The sequence below is a fragment of the Genypterus blacodes genome, unplaced genomic scaffold, assembly GCF_046128005.1.
Source record: "Genypterus blacodes isolate CSIRO-AG114 ecotype Tasmania unplaced genomic scaffold, CSIRO-AGI_Gbla_v1 ptg000032l_1, whole genome shotgun sequence".
In the NCBI taxonomy this organism is placed as follows: domain Eukaryota; kingdom Metazoa; phylum Chordata; class Actinopteri; order Ophidiiformes; family Ophidiidae; genus Genypterus; species Genypterus blacodes.
The window spans coordinates 5,336,432-5,361,281 of record NW_027466845.1 but is presented as its reverse complement, the minus strand read 5'-3'; the positions used below and the strand labels follow the sequence as shown (position 1 = coordinate 5,361,281).

Genomic DNA, 24,850 nt, shown 5'->3' with positions numbered 1-24,850 from the left:
AAGGGCAGCGTTTGCAGCCTTGTTCGGCTTCTCCAATACACCCAGGCAACAGCATTGACTTATCGTTACTTATTTTAGGTTGATGTTCAGTTTGAGTGCTGGTGTTTGCTCTCCAAGATGGCAGGAAACCTTTTTTGCGCTGTATTCATTGTCACCAGGCGATACTGGGAACTACTGTCAGGCTTTGCATTGAACTCTCGTTTTTGCCTGTGGATTTAGACAGAGCTTTTCAATTGAATAATGAATTAAACAAGAGTAAATAAAGATATTAAACAATTGAAATGCATTATAGGAAATTGAAGTAGGCTCAGTTCAAATGTGCGTTAAATTAAACTACACCCACAAGTACAGTAGTCGTTGGGTGTAAAATAAACCAATTCCACACAAGTTTCTGAAAACCTAATTGGATAAATCGAGTAAATGGACCAATTTATTTAATCGTTACTCACACTGAGCCCCTTCAATCAGACTCGACAAGTGGTAATCTTCACAAAACATTGTCGATATTGAACAATGCGCGTGAGCAGTGAGCCTCAGTGAGCCTCAGTGAGCGGGCAGCAGAGGAAGCTCACTCGTGCCAAGGAGCCATTGGGGAGGCAGCATACGGTCCCTGAGACTTTAGGTTAGTCCAACAAAGTCAACAGCGACTTGGCAGCCAATCAAGGTGCAGCGAAGGGGACGCTGATGGCAGTATAGAAAGTAATTAAATGTCATTGGGAAGCGTTAGGGAGCGGAGAGTTTGAAAGACTCTCCATCCTGAGTGACTGATTGCAGACGGAGATGTTCCTACACCGGGACTTAGTGTTTTTGAAGGTTTTTGTCAAGCTGGCTTTTGGGCACATTCTATTCATATGCACTTCCCTTCCGCCTCGTGAGCCCCGGCGCATCCTTGATGTTTCACAGGATCCGGAGCGCTCCCACGTGAACCGCAGACTGCCGTATTTGTTCTTGACGCCGGGTTTCTTTGGAAGGCACGCCTCTTCAAAGACGGAGATGGAGAGGCAGACTGTGTTGGTGGAGGTGTCAAAACTGTCAGTCATGCATCTGAAGGTTCCCCAGTAGTGCTGAGGCACTGTCTGAGAGCTCCCCGCCTGTCTCGGGGGGGTCCCAGCTTCATGATTGGACTGTCTTCAGTTCTGGCCTGAATGTTGGAACCGTCTGGGACGTTGTATCAGACTGCTTTTCCAATGAGACGGTGAAGAAAATGTTTGACAGCAGTGTTCTCATATGTTCAACATCTGCAGCGTATTCATAATTCTAGATATTTAATATCTAAGGTAATACAAGTGTTTAAACATCCCGTTCAGGACAATTCGATGATTTAGGACTTATTTTGAAGGTATAATCTAATAAAGCCTGATCAATACACGAGTGAGTGGATATTAGTAGCTGATATGGACTTATAGATATTCACTTATTCTATACAGTATGTTAACAGAGATGTAAGAAGAAAATGCAGTTTCATGTGTAGTAATTGAACTTCCAATGAATATCACACTTTGGATTTCCTTGCTGTTACTGTTACTGTGTGTTCACGCTTAATACATTTATCACAAAACATTAATCCAACATCCGTGAGGCCACTCCTTACCATCTGTGGGGCTGAAGCGTCTACAGTCTGGTGACAGACAGGAGAACATAGCGTGTCACTGCCTCGCAGTCGTAGGGTCAATTCCATTTAGGCCCCAACGCCAATCGATGCAGCAATTCAATGAAGAAACACAAACAATATCTGAGGATGGAATTGGTTGGTTTTAATTACATTTATCTTTATGTCATAGCTTGACTTGATACAATGGATTTGACATGTTCCAAATCAATATGTTTGTTTTCTTCAGCGATTACTGCAATAGTCATGGATGCTATATGTGAAATGTTAATATTTAATTTCTGTTGCTTGTGATTTAATCAGACATTATGCCAGTTATACCAGAGATTTGAAGCCAGTTGATTGAATTGTGACAGTTTTATTTGCTGATGGACAGTGAAGCTATAGGCTCAATATCTTTCTTCTACAGTGTGTTTAAGTACTGCGTGTATTACTTTACATACTGTAACCTTCTCAGTTTCAGTACAGCACAAGTGCACCCATGAGGTTGATTGAGAGTTGCTGGTTCGTCAGTGAGGCGTTATGTTTTGCTCAGAAGCAGCAGTTGCCTAAAAAACTTAGATGACAACCGATCAAGGTATTAGGAACTGACACAACTGCTATTTTAGTCTACTTGAGAACACATTATACACCAAGCTCCCTTTCCTTTGAATGATTGTGCGCCTGACAGACTAAACAATTTCTGCAACATCAGATGCTATTAAATGGTGGCACATCGACCATTGTGCCACTCCTGCACGCTGCCAATCTCGAGATGGGGACGGAGCAATTACACCTCATCATATTTCCCTCTTATTCATTGATTAATCTCTGTTATTACCCACTTCTGAAATTTCATTTTGATGCCATTCATTGACACAAATCATTCACCCCAAGAAACCTCAATCTCACCTTTGTCAATCACATGGTCCTACAAGTTTAATGGACATTAAGTGGACATAAATTTGCTCATTGATAAAATAGAAAGGCTTATGACACAGCTATATATTCATCAATTTAATGAGTTGTTGTTATTGTTAAGAAATGAGCAGCAATGTGTATTTCCTGCAATAAGTTTTGCTTTTTTTGCCTAAAACGGCGCTGCTTTAAGTTTGTGTATTTCACAGATTTCGCTGGTACTTTAATTCGTCTACCAAGTGCCTCCTCTGATACAATCAAACCAGTTCATCACAGTCCCGTCTCAGTGATCTTCCAACAAACATACAGTACGACATAACTCTCAGGTTCATTCTGCACGCTGTACATTCTGGCTCCTAATAATGAGAGTAACGAGCACAGAAATGAGCCTGTGCTTCAAGCTGTGGATGGCAGACTCGCAGCACTGGGCATGTGCCAGCTCTCTCTGGCGATAACCCACCGCCGCAACCCACCTCCCCCCTCCTTTTCCACTCCACTCTCCTCCCTCAGCCAATCCAGTCCCAGTGGATTCTCCTCGCAAATAAGGCCTGCAGCATTCTGGGAAAGCCAGTTTTTTAAATCGCGTGGTTCCGTTCCGCCACCCGCAAGATCTCAGTTGCTTAGTTTGATAATGTTGGCATGTTGTGTTTTACAAAGGACCTTACATCAGAATTTTTCACTGCAGGGTATATTTATAGCCGGAACAAATATATAAATAAAAGGGATCAGGGAGCCAAGTGGTAAATTAACCTATTGAACAGGGAATTGTAATGATATAATGAAATGATGGAGAGCGAGGCCAACAGTCAGTGGATCTCAAGAAAAGAGGTTGTGCAGTGCAGATGACTTAGGTCATTAAGTTCCACAGTATGTTTACAGATTATGACACGTGCTTTGCAGAATCTCTAATTTAATGTTACTCTATAATTCAACCTACTTGGTGATATCAATCCTATGATCATCAGCATATCTGGCATGTATTTTGTTTGATGGCGATGTAATGACCACCAGACAGTAGAGATCAGTGATGAGGTCCTGTCTAGTGAACTGGGCCTGCAGTTCCACCAATTTTGTTGTGGCACTATTGCAAGGGTACAATGATACAGGCCCACTCGTGTTGTCACTATGGTTACCACTTCAAGTCCTATTATTTTCCAATTCTCACTGGCCACCAACAACCAATTTATCTTTAGGTAAATGAGGTTCTCCAACCTGAATGTATTGAGTTCTGTGTTGGTGGCATTTGGCAGACTGTGGAACACTGAAGTGGTTGAATTCATGTGAGTAAAATGATCTTTTTATTCGCACAATATGAAAGCAAGAGATTCCTCAGGAGAAATTGTACAGCTGCAAGATCACTGTGTACGCTGTACATACCAGCACACCATCAAAAGCTATGACAGTGACACCGACCTTCCACAAGATTAAGACCTTTGAATTTCAGGGACTTCTGTGTGTCAGACCTCAGTCTTTGTCATCATATAGGGAGTTTTGAAGCTGATAACAGGATCCAACATTTACTCCATCTCGGCTGATGCCTGCTCGAATTCCTACCTCGAGTGAGAGAATGATCTTTGATTTCTCAAGGACTAAGTGATTGAGATGAACAATGGGCGCAGTGTGAAAAAATGCATCAAAGCAGCATCCGAAGGACCTTGGGTCTTATTCTCTACATCTCTGACTTCTGATTGAGCTTGGCGTCATGCCACTACCACAAGGTCTCTGACAAATCCTTTTTGTGCAAGACTGAGAGTGAAGTATTCTTCTTGAGGTGTTTGAGTGGCAAAGACGTTAGCAGGGCTGGACTAGACAGATAAAATGTAGGTACTGACTGTACACAAAATGCAACCACTAGACTTATCTAAGCATCGGACAGGGACGGGGAATCCTAATATGTCATGTCGCCCCCTTTTTGTCTTTGGATGTTTGAGCAGTACACATAAAGGAGCTCTGGCATCAGCTTGAATACACAAAGCAGCATCTCGCATTCAGTTTTAGAGCTGCGTATAACTCTAAGTGATTTATCGATGCTGAATAAGCGTTCTTATAACCTGCTGTAATTAGACAAGCATATGAAAGCACTAATAAGCACAAATTAGAAGCGATATGCCTCTTTGTGTAATTATTTTAAAACACCTTGGATAAAGCATCAATTAATCTAGAATCTTTCTCGTAAAATGTGAGTGCCCCTAAAAATGACTGAATGATGACTTTTCAGTGACATACTGCAAGACGTCCTTACAGTGTTCACCCCTGACTGTGCAGTGCGCCGCAATGTCGATTCGCCTTTTGCACCTTTGGCAAGCCCTCTCTAACCCCCCCCCCCCCACCCCCCCATCCTCTCGCTGTCTCGGTCTGTGTGAAAACAGGTGTCAGCACATCCGCTGCATCCCTACCTGTGACCGGCTTGTCTGAGGGGAAACTTTTATTAAAGGCGGCCAAACAATGAAAGAGACCCGATGCGCTTCCCCCTCCACCCCCACCCCTAACTGTCCCGGTGCAAATGTAAAAAGCGAGAAGACGCTGAGGTCGCTGTCTTGTCAGCCGAACGCCACCTGTGTTTGTGTAATCAGTGGCAGAATGCAAGGACGTGTCGGAGAAATGATTAGCCTCTCGCTCGGCAGATGATGCTGCAGAATGTGCGGGAAACATTGTAGATCCTTGAACCTAACATCCTTAACACATCGGTTGGTTGCATCTGTGGTGTTGTCAGTGTTCTTGTGAACAGTTTGTATTCAAAGCTGTGTATTGGCTTTATCTTTGATTACCCTGGATCACTGCCTTTTGTTACATCCACGTGTGGTCGTCCATCCTGCTGATAAACCCTGCCTCTATGACCTAAAGAGGACCACCACAAAAATGCTACATCATTTTTGTTCTTTGTGCGTCGAGCCAGTGGTTCTCAATTCTGGGTCATCAGGTTCCAACAGTGCTGTATGTCTTCAATGTCTCGCTGCTCTGTCCACACCTGATCAGCTAAAGACTCCTGCTCAGGTGAACATCTGATCCGGTCCTTCAGGGTCCACTGGTGGACACAGACATGGTTAAAGATAAATGCATTGAATCCCTCTTGGAATTACAAAAATGTGTATCTTTGTGAACTTTTATTTTAGCAAGCAACTTAGAGCCCAACCAATTAAATTTCCCTTATGATATACTATTTGAAATGGTAAAAAAAGCAAATCCAACTTAATTTAACCAATAAAAGGGATCATAATTGAATGAATGAATTGAATTAGGTGTGTGTAGGGAGATGGTGAAGACATGGAATCAGTGGTATTTTTGCTGCACTCTTATTTTACACATCACAGATTGAGTCTGATACACAGATAAGCATCAACCATACCCCTAACACTGCAATCACACATATACAGCCTGCACACACACACACACAGACACACACACACACACACACGTTCTCAGACCATCCTCTGATGTGACCTTCAGCACATGCAGGCTGGCATTCAATTACCGCCCTGTCAGTGGCACATCCAGCCCAGTGGCCACACGTCCTTGAGACTCCCTCCCTACTCCAGCCACAGTCCAGTCCAGATTCCATTACTTGCTCTGCACTGGGAGCTCTGTCCAGCAAAAATCATGTCCTCATCACTGTGAGGCTTACACAGCTTGTGATGTATCCTCTACCAAATCTATACCAGCATTGAGCAATGGTCACCCTTTCCCACGTGCAGTTTCCATTCCGTTTCTCTACCAGTTTAGCATGCAGTAAATATTGGATATTAGTTTTACAGTGAGCAGTGTCAGTGTTGAGATTTAAGGCTCCCCTATAGAAGAGAATCTAAATGATGCTTATATAAAATTATCCAACGTTGTACTCCTAAGGTTTTCCCACTTTTCCCACAATATTGTACAAGTGTGTTATTGGACCACATTACTGCCAAAATAATTCACTGGCTTTGTTCTGGGCGATTATTGCCCAAAATTGCCTCTAGGGTATATTTACTGTACAAATCTGTTATCATTACTAAGTATAGTACGGTGTGCTTTTCATGCAAGAACCTTTTTCAGCACCTTCACTTGGAAATGCTGAGAGTTCAAATCCCTGGTGGGTCTATGTATGTTCTAGTCTGGGCAGCTCTTGCTTGACCTGGAACACACTTTTATTGCAACGTATATTACAGCACATCCAGAGTATTTTTATTTATGGATCACCCTTTTATTTATATGTACTGTGTAGCACCTGTGCCAAACAAAAGAGGAATCATTCCCCACGCTTCGCTTCTATACATCAAACTGCCTGCGATTTAAATGATTTATCTGACAGGTGATTGAAATGTTACCCTTCAAGAATTCACGACCGGCGTAGCAATAAATCTGCTATATGCAGAGGATAAATACATAAAACATACTGGGCTCCTGGATTTATTATCTGTCTGATTTATGCAGATCTCATTCTGTGGATTTCTACCTCAGCGTATTCAGTCTGCAGCTTGAGTTCTGCCGTCATCTGCTGCAAGGAAACAGGAAGCAGTTCTGGGCCGATAGTGGTCTGTTCAACAGTTGACATCATTCTGCTCAAAGTCCTTGGGGTTTGGGAAGGTGGTGCACTGTGTTCCCCGACAAGATGAGGCAGAATGGTGGTGCAGTATTTGGTATTGTTGTTGGTGACAGAGTTGCAGACAATTGGTCCTTGGTGTTCCTTCTGTGTGTATCTTGGGGGAGTCCAGTTGCCTTGAAGTATACTGCTTAGTTTTCACAGGTGCCATTTCCTGTATGTCTTCTTGTGAATGTACCCAAACCCTTCCGACTCACTGTGTCTCCATTAAGGAAAAAGACTGTGTCAAAAGCAGTGTGTCCGAGCTTGTACCGATTGTCCTGACCTGCCCTGAGGGTCTCATAAAAATACATTATATTGTCCCAAGCAATTATAGTCTTTTCCCTGTCCGAGGCTTGTTCTTCCACACCGCCCCGGATCCAAAAATAATGTCAGCCAGAAACCTGACGCGATGAACTTGCAACCTGAACTGTCTGCAGAGAAAACAATGGATTTCAGCAGCATGCACGGCTGTGCCACAGGGTTTGAGCTTGCGCTTCATGTCAAGTGACCCTACTTACTCAGGCCAAACAATGTATCCAGTGTGTTTCATTATGGATGGAGGGGGGGCCGCGCTCTGTTTCTGTCGACACGGAAACCATAGAGCACAAGCAGCGGACCCACAAGTTCAGACAAAGGCGCATAACAGAGTCTGTACCATACTTTGTTATACAACACCTGGTTCCCGAGAAATATAAGTGGAATTTTTCAAAAAATATTTAAGTGTCCAGGATCAGTGTCAGTGTCATATTTCTCAGCATGCTGGGTGTTGATAGGAGTTATTATGATCTTTTTTAAAGGTGTTATAAATGAGAGCAGAGTGTGCTCAGGTGTTAATTTCAAGCTTTTGGCACACCTGAGAGGATTAGGCGAAGAGATTTTGTGGTGCTCATAACTGCATGGGACAGGTTCCCCTCAGAGGCACGTTAAAGAGGCCAGCACGCTCGACGTCTACGGCCTGGCCAACAATCGGCTCCCCCTCTTAATTATTCTCAGCCCCCCTTAAGGATTTAAATTTATCCATTTGGCAGGTGGTTTCATCCAAAGTGGCGTACGAGAAAGGTTTAGTTCTGCACATGCGATAACGTCAAGGAATAAGAGCCCCAAGGCAAAGTTGTAGCTGGAATTCGTATGCTTGATCAAAACTGCGCTGAATCCTCTGTAGTTTCATTTTATATCACACAAAAAGCTTCTTTACTAACAGGAAATACTGGGAGCCAGTGGTGGTGTTCTCTCATTGGTGGACAGCCTCTATATGGCCTGCAGTTATCAATCAATTTGCAACGTCCAAGGCAAATTAGTTGTTTTATTAGACTTGTGGTGGTCTGTCAAAGCCTGTTAAATGGCTGCGTGGGGTTCACTCAGCCATGCTCTCTTTGGTTTCTTTGGTTTTGTCTTGATCATCAGCGTTTACTCAGCCCTTTCCCTTCATGGGATTGAGGTCCAGAGGCAAAGCAGATTACAGGGCGGAGACACGTGACTGTTAGACCACGTCTCCACTTTAAAAAAGTATAATTTGATGGAATCTGATCTGTTTGGCTCCCAAATGTATGCTGGCTAAATCAAATGAGGTGGATTATCTCAATCAACAGGATAATGCAGATTAAATTTGTAGTATTGCATGTTGCTTTCAGAGATGGAGTCAAAGCCTCAGTTTTCTGACAGAACAGCCAAAATACTGGGGTTATAAAAATTTCCATTTCCCACAACAGGGACACTGGTGGAGAGCTTTACTACACCAGCGTTGCCTCTAGGTTGAGCTCAAGTCCCAATATAGTTTCTTCCTGTAAAAATGAGCCCTGCTAATGCAAATGATACTGCTAATGAAGGCATTAAGATATTCAGCCGGTGTTCCTCCAGAGCCAAAACGTCAGCATGTCTCTTGATCCCTGAAGCGATTTTCCCCCTGGGGGCGAGGGCGGGCATTTGCACTCACTCCGACGTCGGAGACACGGTTGGTTCAATGAAAGCGGGGGTGGCAGCTGGAGAAAATCCATTCCCAGAGTGAGCGTTCTGCTGAGGCAGGTATGCCGACCTTTCAGTCATCTGATAGGTCAACGCTCGGCAGCATGCCTGGACATTAATGGCCAAACGCCAACCCTGGTAGTGTTCATAGTAAAGCTTGTCTAAGCAGCAGCCAGCTATGATCAATGGAGCCCCTTGGCAGCTCATTTGTAGTACAGTAGGGCACCGCCACAGAACGCTCCCCAACACATGCAGGTGACGGATGACGATAGGCCATTCTGTGGAAGGATGAGGACAAATGATGAAAGGGAAAAGGTTTACCCATGTTCTTGTTGGCCATTCAGAAATTGTAAAGCCATCTTGCTGTTGAGCGTTTGATGTATTTTAGACAAACTGCAGTTTTTGTCCTTTGTTCAACAGCTCTGTCACTGTCTCTCAACTCACATCCAATTATTATTTGAAATGACGTTTTTCTGCTCTGGTCTGCAAAAAATCCTCCAAGAATACGCCTGCAACTCCTCTCTTGCATGTCACACTTTGGTCTCATTGAGAGCACAGTGAAGATTTGTCCACTGACGCCGCTTCCGTCTCCCCTGAAGGTGCCCACGGAGTGAGAGAGGAGCCCCGGTTTGTGACGGCGCGTGCTGGAGAGAGTGTGATCCTGGGGTGCGACGTGTCCCCTCCCCTGGACGGCCAGCAGCCCCCCTACGTGGTGGAGTGGTTCAAGTTCGGAGTGCCTATTCCCTTCTTCATCAACTTCCGCTACTACCCTCCTCATGTGGATCCAGAGTACACAGGTAAGATGATCACAAGACTACAGCCTGCATATTATTGTAGAGATGTAAATGTTAAAGTTCATTGACATACTAGGTACGTTCATGTGGACACAAATATGTTTTCTGCTGAGGTGATTAAGTTGGATGGTGATGTTATATATATAATGTTTCTCAGGCTAATACAGAAAGTGTCTCTATGGTAAGTAGTGCTCTGCCACGCCGTTGGATTGATTATAATGCTAAATTCTTTTTAGAAATGTTATGAATTCACCGTTCTCAAACCCTTCATAATTACAATCATCCAGTAAACATTTCCATGATTATATATGGATTTTCCCTAAACTGCTGCAGACCTAATTATGAGGCTGTGGCTGAGAGCAAAGTCATTTCTGACAACCGACAATATATCGCCGGGTGAAAGCGGCGTGTACGTTCGCTCCCAAACACCGTTTTGCTGAAGAGATTAATTTGCCGTTACAGAATGATCCAGTGTGGTTTTCTGGCAGAACTGCACGCCATCTCTTTTGGCCTCGTGGCGTAAAAGCACGGAAGATGCCGAGTCCTTTATGTTCCGCCGAAAAGACTGCAGGCTGCATTTCAGGGTGTCTGCTGCATTTCAGTGCACGCAGGGAAATAACCGCGTCTCAGCAGTTTATCACTGCGTCGTTGTACATGCGTGTGCTCTCTCTCTCCCACACGCCTCGCTGCAGCACAGCAAAGCCCTGCATGCACTGCACAATCAGTTAAAATTCTGTATAGAAAACATAACTAAGTTGACAAGTTCTCTGTTTAACCGTTTTATTATTAAATTAATTGAAGTTACACAAAGATTATAAATGTTGACACTATCCCTCTCAGGCCGTAACTTGAAAATTTCTGAAGCACAGATTGAGACAATATGTCTCAGAGTGCCTTCACAGGGGTACTTACAGCAGGAAATTGGTTCTTCTGATGTAGCCTCAGTATCTGTGGTAAGATGATGAGCCATCAGAAAGGGCTCAGAATGATCCCTCCCTATTCCCTCTTCTTCACCAAGAACATAACCCCTTCCTGACCTGGTAATAAGCTGTGAAATCGAGGCGAGGCACATCTTGTTCAGAAGCCTTTATCAACTAACTGTCCAGTGAGCCTCTCCATCACCGTCCTTTGAGTGATGAGAGTGCGGATACAACTACCACATCTTTCACTCAGCAGATGTTGCACAAATGGAAATAGATCATAGAGATTTGGTCCGGAATTCTGATCGGATCTCAGTCACAACTCGATTTGTGCCACGGGAATCCTCCCGTTAAGTGGAAAATGTCCCTGGCCTCGTTTTCCCGCTCGCTATCATTAATAAAATCACTTTGAATCTGGAGTTCCAACCTGCTTTAAACCGGCACCTGCACCTGGATCCATGCACAGTGACAGCCTGCGTAAAATAGTTAGTGTTTAATTTATAAAATGAGTGAAGCTCGTCTGCAGAGCAAGAAGGAAACATGGGCTTTAATGGCGTAATAAAGCGTGTAAATGCAAGGCATAAACGCAAATCCCCGCTGCGAATCTGGATAAAGAGATTGCATTTTTATGCAAGGTGTAAATAAAGTCGTAGTGACTCCAGTGGGCTGAAGTCCACTGATGAGGAATTACCAGTGAACAGATGCAACATGAATATGCCTTGCCTCGTTGCATAAATTAAGTGTATTCTGGGTATAGCGTGTGTGTATAATGACAGTGTGATAATGGCTGATGCTGGACTGTACTTTATGAGATGTGCTTAATGGGCCAGACAGTCATTCAACTTACTCCCTATGAATTTTCCTCCCTGAATAATAAATAAACCTGGGAATGGAGGAATCATTCCATCATGCCGCCGTTTTCCATATACATTTCTAAAAATATACACACGCAGGAGAACAGAAGGCTGCAGATTTTGAGGCTTCAAAGCCAAAACGCTGCTGAGGCTCAATGCAACTCGACTCGTCTGCATCCGGTGATCCTGACCGAAGCCTTTAACATTGTCCAGTTTCATGTCCAGCCCCCGCGTCCAGCATTTATAAATCTTATTTGAAACGTAATGAATTCCTCAATGGGAAGATGGGATTCTTCTAATTACGAGTCTGAGTAGTTTCCTGGTCTAATTCCCTGCTTAAATGAGAAACTGAACGTATCTCCTTTGCCAGTTTGTCCTGAGGCGATATGGAAATTATAACATTTAAACATCTATTTTTGCACCCGCTGGAGCAAAGACACAATCAATAATTCAGATATGCAGCTTGTGAAATTTTTAGTGCCAGATTCCCTCTCTTCAGGACAGAGCTGCTGGGAAAATAATAATATCTCTCTTAGCACAGCATTAGTTGGATCCTACACATGTATAATGTAGAGTTGTATTTTCTGGAGGGATTATAACTCTCACGGGAAGTCTGGTTTCCCTTTTACATGTCTATACAGTGTACAGTAGAATACAGGATATTGGTGTGAAATGTTTTGTTCTTCCTCTTCAAACCAGGAGGGAGTTGATGAGTTAGAGTGAAGGGGTTAAGTGGACGTTTCAAAGCACAAAAGCTACAAGAAAGGAAACACTACCAAGAACAATGTGCACCTTTATTTCTCGTCATTGTCCGTGAAAGACAGACAAACGGACAGCAGTTCCAGTTCCAGTACTTCAGTGGTTTAATCTCAGTGTTGTCTGCCTGTAGATGAGTTGAATAAATGGAGAGACGGGTGACAAAAGCAGCACCTCGTTTGTGAGAAAAGTACTTTGAGTTCCAGAAGCAGTTAATCTGCTCTGTTGTGTTCGTTTAAGATGCTGAGCTTATGCAGAGCGCAGACTTAATCATAATACTGCTAAAGCCCTTTGCCATTTTCTGTTTCACCCCTTTAAACTGGATGTGAGGAACTATTTTAGAACCTTTGCAATGCTTTAATGTGCAAAGAAAATACACATAGTTTTTTGTAACTTCTACTCACTTCTACTCTTTCTCCCTGCGGCCCTGCTGTGCCCACCGAGTGAAAACAGAGCCTGAAGCTTTGCATCTTTGACGATGTTCAACAACAGTATTTGATACTATATTACACTTTTTTTTTTTAATGACCGCAAAATAAGAAAAGAAGCACATTACATCCCGTCTGTTTCACGTTCTAACTTTAAGAACGGCCTTATTACAGCCTCCCGCTCTGCCTGACAGTGCTGGCGCTGTGATCTGAAGCAGGTGCTCGCTCCTCTGTTTTGCATGGTAGACAGCATTGTTAGAATCCTTGCGGTGTGTAAGCAGCCAAAGCCCGAGAGGCCGAGCCCTGACGTGGACACAGTACTGTTAACTCTGTTTACAGCAGCACCCTCGCTCTCTCGCTCTCTCCCTGCTCGCTCGCTGCCTGACAAATGGGAGGCGAGGTTGATCCCCACCCTTCACGCCACCACCCCGCCCCACTCAGCACTTCAATGCCCAGGCAAAAATAGACCTGACTCTATTAAAGACAAGCTCTACCTTTTTTTTCACAGAGACTGCAGCCCTCACCCTCCGCCCCCCCCTTTTTACTTTATTGATTTTCTGCTTACAAAAAAATTTCAGTTTTCTATCCCCAGCATGGCAGCAATCCCAGAGTGAGGGGATCTATCTATTGCATCTATATAGAGCGCTGGTGGAGCAGTTCAGCCCACCCTCAGCATCAATATATTTGCCTGACACTCAGAGGGAAGTAACAGGAAACAGTACTTCCAGTACATCTACACATCAAAGCTGGGAAAAACGCTCCTTCTCTGAACACCCATCAGACAGAGAAGCGAGTGTTTTAGTCTGTTGGGCTGTCAAAGGCAGCCATGTGAGCAGCGGGGCTGGGAAGCTTTGAGACAGACAGCTTAGCAGCCCCAGATTTCACCAAGCCCGCTACCCTCCACTTCTCTCATCTCCTGCGATTTCCTCCCTTTCAGAATTTCAATTTATCCTGAGCCTTGAAGAAGCAAAAAAAAAAAGTGGTGTGAGGGTAGAACAGTTTTAATATCACCGTTTCCATGTGGTGGAATTCTGCTCTTTTTCTGCATTCATGCCAATTTTTATTTTAATCCAACTGAAGGCATCGGCCCCCAGGTGGTGTTATTTATAACCCCTAATAATGAGCTTATCTGTTTGCAGGCCCGCTGGCTATTTAGAAACAGCTCAAACTGAATTTAATCATCTTCATTTTGCTTCGACATGACAGTTCAGATCATAAGACAGTGAGGTAATTCATTAAAAAAATCCCAACAAAATAAAATCCTCTAACTGTTCCTCGTCACGCTAATTGACACGTTAATTAGAGCGCCGGTGTCTCGTTACCGTCACGTTGTTGTTTAAAATCGGTGCGTTAATGAGCTGCTGCTGCATTGTAAAGCCTCAATCTATACGCCGTCTTATGTCAAAGCAGAATGAGATCGCCGAAGGAAACCTGAGCGTTTCAGAGTGATGCTTTTTTAGGCTCTTTTACACGTCACATTCTGCACACAGTCCCTTTGTGTGCAGAATGTGTCATATTTTCTGTGTATTCTGTCTTTGTTTATTGTTATTTTCCTGTATTATTTAATCTTTCTTGGAACAGTTTTTCCCCGTCTTCTTGTTGGACACCTTCAGATTGACATTGCTAACTTTTCGCAGCAAGCCAACATGTGACCCATTCAAAATAACTTAAGAATAGTGAGCAGAAGGATGAAGCTAGGCGTTGTTGGGTCTTTATGTCTCCCAGCTGTACAGATTGCATTTAGTTCTGATCCCAGAGTGAGTCACACCACATTAGAGCCTTCAGTCATAAAACCCACAACTCACTTAATGAAACTAAATATCCTTTTAGTTTGTGGAGTTTTCTCCCATTTGTGTTTTGTGTGCGTCTCTGCAGCCCAAAGACTCAGACGTCGGAATGATTGAAGGCTCTAAATTGCCTTTAGGTGTGAATGTGCAGGACGTGTAAGCGCCTGTCCGTCTGTGTTAGCCCTTTGACGGACCGACACCCTGCACAGGGAGTAATCCTGCTTTCCATCCAGCGCTGGACGGGGTCCAGACATGTGACCCTGAAAAAGTCATAAATCGGTCAAAATGAGCCAAAGAATGTGTACTGGTCACACACACTTTTCACCAACCGATTACCCCGGGTGTGACTTTACAGGACAGTTACAGGGAAAAGTATCTGTGTAGTGGAGGAAATACTATGGTGGTTTGTAGCTATATACAATATGATTCTGAAACAAACGTTGAAAAAGAGTGTTTGTAAAGAGTGTGTGAGGAGGTAGTATTGAACTGATCAAGCACTCAGTCCCCCGCTCAGTGAAAGAATGAAGCCTGAAAAATGTCATTACAAGCAGTTTAAGTGACAGCTAAAGCTCCAATCCTTTGAAGTTGTCGATTGTTTATAAACAACAGGTGCAGCCAATTAAGCAGAGAGGCAGAGCTGAGTCAGTGTGGAGACAGAAAATGCCTGAAAACCACTTGTCTCAGTCTCCTGCACTACAGAGGCCGTCTGTGTTCACGTCCTGTTTGTCGGCAAATTAGTCTAATTAGCATAATGAGAATAAGGAGGTTTTAGGTCTGGATGTAAAGTCTTTGATGGAGTTCACTCTAAAGACGACGAGTGCGGGAGGAGAAAGTTACGCTCCCAAAAGATTCCTGTCTTGGTTTTAGGGATAGCGAGCAAGCCTGCCACCAGAAAACTATCAATCAATTGAAAAATTAATAGATTAATTAGCTGCAGCCCCAGTAGGGACAGTGCCTGAGAGGTTGGGCTGACAGTGAAGGATCACAGACACGGTTTGAGTCTTTAAATAAAGAAATAACACCTAGTTTTACAGGTGACAATGAAGAAAATAGGACGTAAACATTCTTTACCTCAGTGGAGTTTCTTGTTTGTTTGTTTCTTGTCTGTGGATGTATGAGGAGAACTGATACAGTGTTTAGACGGCATCCCTATGATCCAAATGAAACCCAATCACCCTGTGCATACTCTAGAAGACCCAGGCGTTCTGGCTTGTACAATTCTGGCCAATGTGAGATTCAGACCTGCAGTCTTCACTGTGGCCACTATGCCAACAATGTTCACCCAGCCTCAGTCTCCCCCCCCCCCCGGGTCTGTTTTGGACCCATTTGTTGGTAATGATGTTCTCAAAGTGACTCAGGAGGATGTTGGCGAATTAGAGAACATTCAGTGTGCAGTTATCTCCTAATTACCACGTTTGGCCACAGTGGTCACTTTTCAGTTAAAGTTAGGCGACATCAACCCACTTTAACACCCAGTCTGCACTCAACGTTATTACACCTCTGTGGCCTGTTGTGGGATCACAACATATCAAACCCAGATCTGCCTTATGCTCCGACAGAAACATGTTCGAGAGATCTTAACTCAGCTGCTGTGATAATTTAGTGAGAAATTAGATGTAATGAGTGTCAGTCTTTGTACTACTTACTACTTGTATTATTTGTTTGTGAATTTGTGGCCTTTGCTTTGTCCCCCTCTCCCAGGTAGAGCGTCTCTGCATGGGAAGGCGTCCCTGCAGATCGAACCGGTGCGCTCCGAGGACCAGGGCTGGTACGAGTGCAGGGTCCTGATGCTGGAGCAACAGTACGACACCTTCCACAATGGCAGCTGGGTTCACCTCACAGTCAATGGTGAGTCGAGCAAAAAATTTGATGAACTATACAAAGAAACACAGACTGTGCACGCCATACATTTAACATATCAGGTTATCAAAGAATAGGACGTTGAGACACGGCGAGGAGAAGTTGACACCGCAGATTTCTTGGTCACGTGCAGTTTTATCCTTAAATCCTATCCTTAAATGAGAGAAAGCACTTCAAATCACACACTATATATAAGCTGTGAGATGACAGTGTTCTCAAAGCGTGAATCTAATAGCGGTCCCCCCTGTAGAGCCAAACACAGGATAACCTCCCCTTTGGGTAAGTGATACGGTTTCAGTACCAGTAAATCCTAATAAAGAAACAGGATGAATGGATTCAACAAAAGTCAAACTCAACAGGATGATTCATATCCTTTATTTTTTTTAATCACGCGAATATCTGCAGTTCATGACGAGAGCTTGATGTTCCTACAGTCTCGGCTTCTATCCTTAGCCATCGTGTGTATAGTAGATGGTCTATGTCAATGTTAATGTGTTTATACTGTCATTTGGTATTTGTCACAACTTTTTAATGTTTATTCTGATTCCAGTTGGTTTACAGTGTGGGTTTTCTGTTAAGGTGGAATTATTTGTATTTTTGTTGTTGATGGAATTTCTGTTTTTTCATGCATAGAAGTTCATGGATTGTGATCATATAATAATAATAATAGTAATTATTATTATTATTATAATTATTATTATTTTCGGGAAATTGGCTCTGGTGCCCCTGGACTCCTCCTCTCCTGGTTTCTTTCTCCAGGTTGTTCACAGGCTGATTTGAATGAGTCCATTAGGCGTGTGAGATTATTCCTGCTGCTCTTTTACAAATTAGCCTCGGGGTAAAAAGGGATGAGAGACTGGTTAGGAGAGAATTGATCGCGGCGTGTTTAAGATGGTATCCGGCAGGGAACGTCTGCGATAGTCTGAGAGCTATCAAACTTGATGACCAGGCGAAAAAAAAATCTGCACCTTTGCATTTCCCAGGAATGCCCCAGTGGCTCAGAGAATCCTACGCGTGTATTCACGTCTGTTGCAGAGCCGCCCAGACGCTCTATCGCCACGACGATGCCTCTGTATCTTTACGTCCTTACAGCCCCCCGTATCTGTTTCACACCACTTTTTTTTCTCTTTTTCTTCAGACAGATATTATATTCAGCCGTTTCATATGTTGTGCAGTGGATGTAATTGAATAAATGTTTGCAGATGCAGGGGCGCAGCAAAGACGTGACAAAGGGGCTGCAGTCAATTTGTGTAGCACTTATATATATGTGGCGTTATTGCCGTCTTCTGCTATTTTTAGCGGGCGGCTCACTAAGTGGATAATGTGAGTGGAGGAAAGTTTCTACGCAGACGTGTGCGGGCCAGAAATGGTGATGAAATACATGAAAAAGCATCACAGTTTGCCGACTTCTGAGAGCTGCAATCCTCTGCGAGCGCCGTCATCCTAGTTCACATGTGTATTTTTGGCCCGTGAACTGTGCACGCTCTGTGAAACCTCATACATATTCAATTCTGCCATGCGTATGTTTTACAATAGATGCATTTTTTCCTAAATACTCCATTTATAAAGTCTTTTACAACACATGATCACTGTAGCGTAAAAAATGCTGATCTGTGTCGACGGTTATTACCAACGCGGGACATCATTTCTTTTGTGTCTGTGTGTGTGCTCGCGTCTTTGTGACTCTCTGCACGGCGTTCCGTTGTGCGGCGCATTACATCAACGCTGACAGGAGAGCATCTCATTATGTGTGTGTGTATGTGTGTGTGTGTGTTTGCAGCTAAATGACATCTCTGTCTGCCAGCTGTAAGTCCAAGTCCAAGCGTCACCTGCACACTCTAGACGTTTGGATTTTAGGAGTGTCTGGAGGCGTTTGCGCGCGTGTGTGTCTGTGTGTGAATGTGCATGAGTGTGTGTGTGTGACTGTCTTCTTGTGTAGGCATGCTGCATTTCGGTAAGCTGGCCTCATCAGTATTCACTCCTAACTTCAGTGTCTGCCTCCCGCTCCCTCGTTTGCTGCTCTCCTCTCCTGTCGGCCCTCTCAATAACGACAGGGCTGCACAGCTCCTCACACACCCCAGAGTCACATACATGCAGCGCGTTAAATGTTTGGATAGGACACGATTTTGTGCATGTAATGTGTCGAGCCACACGCAGGCCCGTACGGGAACATATACACTTAAAGTACATTTTGTTCTTTTGTGGCCGGTATGTATATTTAAAGACGCTGCAGAGAGCCGCAGCGTCTCTGACATCTGTGAGGGGAATTCATGTTACAGACTTTATGGTGCTGTTGTCGTCTAAATGGGTGTTTGTGGGGGGAAGCAGGTGCCACCCACGCAGACACTGAGGGCACCCATTCCTCTTTGGCCGTTGGTACGTGCACACACTCCTCCTTTGAGTTCCTGTCTGCTGCCCTTAACTTCCTGCCAAGCGGACAGGGAATTCATGCCCACCCAGTGGCAGGTGTCAGATGGCGAGGACTTGTGCCCGAAAAAAGACACTAAGCCCTCTCTTTCTCTCTCTCACTCTATCTCTCTCTCACTCTCACTCTCTCTCATCTCCTCTCCACTCATGTGTTGGGCAGTAAACGGCATTTATTCTCTCAGAGTCGTACAGTCATGCAGCAGCGCACGGAGGCACAAACTGCGCTGAAGATATCTGCTCTAACAGCCTTCATGTGACTCCGTATGTGAACCAAGGTGTGATAAACGCTGGCTGACTTCACACCACCGGCTCGGAAGTGACGGATCCGTTTGGACCAGTGGACAAACATCCTCGGCATGAAACACAAAGTCCAGTTCTGAGAATATCCAGACAGACACGCTTCAAAACATTGAAAAAGTTGTTTTGCAAAGACAGATTTTAAGGGAAACATAAACAACATCACACATCCTTCCTTACCTACGATAATTGAAGAGCGATGGAGAGAGATGTGGGTGTGTGTGTGTGTGTGTACATCAATACAACCAGCACCATTTCTTCTCTTAAATCCAAAACATGATCATCTGAATTTAGTGGAGGTTGAAACAATGTATGTAAATTGACAGAGAAAGAAGGATAAAAGTCTCCTTGAGCGTCTCTATCTTCATTCTATATATGTTTATAGTAAAAATTCATGAAGCCGATGATGTGACAAGGGTGAAACATCTGTACTGGTTTTATCGCTGTATCCTCCGAGGGGCAGAGACAAGAAAAGAAAGACCAAGCAAGGCAATAAAAAATAAGGAATTAAGAGCCAATGTAAGCATCCAAAGAAAACTCACATGTTAGCATCCTGGCCATCTGCTGATGTGGTGTGTGGTCTATAGTGGAGAACAATGGTATGTATAAGCTTATATAATGTTCTACATGTAATTGATGAAGAGCTGCGGTAAGTAGGGCGAGAATTAGATGCTTAGTTACCTTTTTTTGTGGAGTGAATCCCAAGTTTCCCAGCCATGTTGGCACTTTTGGGCATGACGAGCTGTACCTGACAGTACGAGAGAACGCCCAAGGTTTAATGACGTACGTGCTGTTTCCACCGCCATGTTTGCCACCTCGCTGCTGTGAACGCATGCAAATTCCTATCAGACACAACAGCCGGCGAAAGCAGTACTTAAATCCTCCGCTTAAGTAAAAGTGGTAATACTGCAAACAGGTAAATGCTTTCCTCTTGCTACTAAAAGTTCTGTCAAATGTAAAAGTAGGTTATTATGGTTGCTGTCCGAGTGGATTATGAAATATATATTAGAGATATATTTGACTATTTTTGGATTGTTGTGATTAAGGACTACAATCTCATCCATTAGTTTTAAGTAAATCTATCAAGCTCCTTTCCAAATCTTTTAGTTAACGTCAAAATTACTTTGAGGCATCTAGCTAAAATACAGCTGAGGAACAAGAATTTTACCAGGCGACATCATCATGAATGTCCTGTTGAATCTATGAAGCAACAAGAACCGTTGTCAAATAAATGTATTGGTGTAGAAAAATCCCCTAAAATCTCCTGATATGTGGCAAAATCAATCTAGAACAACCTCGGAAATGTACTACAGGAAAATACTCAACTGTTGTATACTGAGATTCCTTCCACCCTTGGAATCAGGGTTAGATTTACAGTAATACCAATTGTATCGTACTTACTGTACATGTGCCAGGAGGAAGCAGGTATCTGTGCTGTACTTGAATTCCTCCGAGGCAAATGGGGATCAATAGAGTACATAAACTAAAAATACACAATGAAGTAACAGCATGAGCTCGTTTGAGAGGAGCCGCCGAGCTGGAAGTGTTGCATCACCGCCCCTTTAATGTAGCAGGTGACCCATCAAATAGGCGACATAACGAGAACCGTAAACCAGTCATGCATTTTATGAGAATCTCTGTTAATCTATCACATAATCATACAATAACTGTGCCGGTGTATGTTGTGAGTGTCAGGCAGATGACTAAACATGCTAATTGGGTGATTTGTTTGCTACATGACAGGTGCTCGCGTGCAGTCTGAAGCGCAGCAACGCTCCCAGCGGCACAGCACTGACCCACTTGTTTTAACAGCCATTGTTCGCCGTTTAACTAAACACGTTGCCACCGGTTGTAATAATCAAAATACCACATTGAAGTACAGCGAGCAGCCGGCCGAGGGGGGAAGGCGGGAGATGGTGAACGGCTCCCCTGTGGCTTTAAGCTCCAAAACTCCAGATCTCTCCTAAGTGTCTCTTAAGAGAGGTGTTTTTTTTTCTTTTGTGTTGCTGAGTGTGAATATGGGAGGCTCTAGATGACAGCGTGAGGGGAAGACTGTCACCCAGCTCACACGCTCAGGTGTGGAGATGATCCAGGGAATGTTGGCGAACGCGTCCCAGCACCTTCTGCTGCCGAGTTGTCTCCCTCCTTCTGTAATATTTGGCTTCCTAATAGCTCCTCTTACATCATCCCATAAAAAAACCTGCTTATGTGCCAGAACATATACGATATATATATGAATACTGCGTCTGCTGATAGCAACATATGCACTAGAACATGTTCATGCCCTGGAATGATTCTTGCTTGCTTTTGCTTTTTTCCTCTCCGCAGCCCCGCCCACTTTTACAGCGACACCTCCGCAGTATGTGGAGGCGAAGGAAGGGGGCAGCACTATGCTCAGCTGCTCCGCCCAGGGAAACCCTAAACCAACGATCAGCTGGCTGAGGGAGGGGGAGGAGCTCGCAACCAACGCCAAATACTCGGTAAGACACCCAAAATTACGACTGCGACCTCGTGAAAATGCACAGATGCGGCACCACTTCTCTGCCGTTTCGAGAAAGTCGCTCTGTGTATAAATTTATCAGGCTTAAATGTTGTAAGAATGATGCAACTTCACTCATATTCTGACAGTTATGAATGTCCCGCTCAAATGTACGTAAGGGTTGGCTACTAATTGGTTTAACGGAGCTGGAGAGGTCCCATAAGTCAGTCAGGAGTTGCAAGATGGCTGACAAGGCATTTTCCAACAAAGAAAGGATGTTTTGGGCTCATATAATGACAATTTCCTTGCTGACCTAACTATAAATTCAATAACTTTGTCCGGTTTATGAAACGAAGCTCTGACTGCAGAAGTAATGAGAATATTTTGGCAGAAATGCAACAGACAGACAGAAAGCAGATTCACGTTCTGCATTCAACTTTGATGTTGTTTACTAAACCTTACGTCTTGTTCTGTATTGGCCATTGACGTCACACAGATTCATGAGCAGAACAAAGCAGCTGCTAGTCCTCATTTAGACGTTTTGAACCATTTTGAGCAGCATCTCTGATCCGTTCTTACGCATGTCGTCGTCTCCCCCTCCTCCTGCCTAAATCACCTTACCGGCTTTAAAAAGCAGCTACAGGCACCGTCGCATCTCTGAAGCCACTTTGTTGTCGGACGGTGTACGTTTCTTATTCCCGTGCATATTTCCAAACACGGCGGATCTAATTTCATGAAGATATTTCTGGCTCGGCCTAGCTGTGGTTTGGGAGCACAAAATATTTCAGCTATTTAAACCAACGGTGAGAAACATCAGGTTTTTTATGTCAAGTCTCTCAGAATCAAATCACCCGTTTTTGTGAAAACATTGAACAGAGACAGAGGGGGGCAGAAAGCCAAACAGACCATGATGCATTGCAACCATGAGATATTACTTACTTCAATCGCCTGAATTTGTAATCTGTAATACTGATGATGGGTGATGACAGAACAAGGCTCACTTTCTTCATACACCATAATATCGATGTATATTTAGATAATGTGCAACTTGTATACTTATAATACTAAAATACAATTATTGGTCTCTTGGAATTCTTATATATGACCACCTGAATGATTTGGCTGAATTGATAAATAAATTCAGATTTTCACCAATTCAGACAAGAACCTGAATAAAACCAGCTACTAGATACCAAAGATGACACAGTTCATGGTGTGTTATTGTCATGTATGTATCTGCATACACACATTAATATTTATATTAATCCCAACATATACGTTTAAAGTAAAACCTTCAAATTTGGGAAAGATCCTTCTTGTGGTGGGGAGACAGCCTGAGTGTGTGTGTGTGTGTGTGTGTGAGTGACTGACTATGAGGGTATATTTGCTCACCCACATGCCCACTTTCCATGGAGATGCGGTGGAGAAAGGGAGGAATGTGACAGACAGGAGCAGAGAGGAGGAAGGAGGGCTCGTCACGGCCTCACAGTGATCCCTGCTGTTACACAAGCCTGCATGAGTCTCTGCGGATGAATCAGTCAAGAGCTTGTGGCAGAAATTGAGATTTTGCCCTTTATCTTGTGCCTTCACCGTCGCCTCTTTTTGACTTTGCTACTCCACCTCCTCCTCCTCTTCCTGCTCGTTTTCTCTTTAATCTTTCCTCGCCCGGCTTGGATCCAGCCTAGCCCCATGACACGGGAAGCGCTGGAACCGAGCAGTGACCATGGTGTTTCATCAGAACCTGTCAGGATCACTCCCTCAGAGGTCTGCTGCCATGATTACTACCTAGGCTCCACCTTGATTCCTCCAGCAAAGTATTAGATGTTATTTTCACTTAGGGGCCTTCAAATCAATCCTCTTCACTTGCTACAGTAGCATTGTGCACACAGAGTGAAAACTGGTAACTTGACTCATACTACCTACTACATTCAACGATAAAACTGAGGTGGAAATTACAAGAAGCACAAAATATCCCCTTTAACTTACACTCTGGCATTGTCACTGTTACTTGGAATCAACCTGCATAAATTTAGTTATCCTGAGCTCATTCTGTCACTCAGGATCAAACACAACATATATATATATAATTCGCCCTAGGAGAACTAGGTTTCATTCTAGTGCATTTTTAGTCACAATGAGCACGACAAACTTACTATCTGACTTTTTGAGCTTCCCAGTAAATGTTCCTTTCCTCATAAAGTTAGAGCGAGTTATTTTTCGCCGTGGCCATTCTGAAATTGTGCATCCCTGACAAGCGACTAGGCAACACGGAACCACGGTACGCAGAAAGGAGCCCACCGGCGTTTGTGAATGGTCCTGCAGCGTGACATCAGCCTGGAAAAACAGATTAAAATCGATTAAAACTGAACCACAATGTTCAGCAGAAAGTTGTAAAATGACTCTCAGTGTAGTGAGTGTTTTGTAGGCAGTTATACACGGCAGTTTGTCTGGACTTGCAGCCTTAGTTTCGGTATCAGTCGACTGAAATACTATTATGGTTTGGATTTCAGAGCCATTTAAACATGCTCTTGCAAAACCTTCGATCCAAATATGCAGTTAAACCCGTTATGAGGTACCACTAAGTGACAGATGGAAGATGAATAGAAAACATGTCAAATGATTTAATGAAAAGACGACACAATATTAATCCAGTTTAATTAATCCCAGCCATTCAAACCGGTGCTAATGGGTTCCCGACCCAGAACCACGCATCACAATCCTCCCTGTGTTTTGCACACTGTAGCTGTCAGCATGCGGCAAATGTCGTACTGTACGTAGCAGCTAATCTCACGAGTCTGACTAAGCAGCGGCACAGCAGACACTAGAGATGGGAGTCAAATGTTGTTGGGCGCCTGGTTCAGTCTCATCTCAGGTCTGGTAGATAAAACATTTGAACGATAGATGAATGGGAGCGATTCTGCAGGCTGGAGCAGATTCGCCCCGGGCTGCATGAATGGACAAGCTACAGCTGTGTGTGACTTGAATGGACAGAGCCGTACAACCTGTTGCATAATTTATGAGGAGATTTCTATTAGGTTTGGTTAATGTGTTTCTCCGCCGCTTATTGGTTCTCATCAATGCCTGTGCGCGGAGACACAGAGTTGAGATGTTTCCAAGGTTACGGCATACAGGAATCGGAGCCGGAGTTAATTAAAACCGCGGCACATTCATGACTTTCACTGTGTTCTGTTTAGATTAGACTCTTCACCGTGTACTCGCAGA

General features: G+C 43.8%; 1 protein-coding gene across 1 annotated transcript in view; it reads left to right on the top strand.

The window, feature by feature from the left end:
• The window catches only part of igsf9ba (immunoglobulin superfamily, member 9Ba), a 45,543-nt gene that overhangs the window by 3,032 nt on the left and 17,661 nt on the right, over nt 1-24,850 (top strand). The window contains exons 2-4 of the mRNA XM_076146403.1: nt 9,626-9,823; nt 16,267-16,413; nt 21,478-21,629. Of these exons, the coding sequence (XP_076002518.1) occupies nt 9,626-9,823; nt 16,267-16,413; nt 21,478-21,629 (497 nt within the window). The remainder of the gene's footprint in view (nt 1-9,625; nt 9,824-16,266; nt 16,414-21,477; nt 21,630-24,850) is intronic.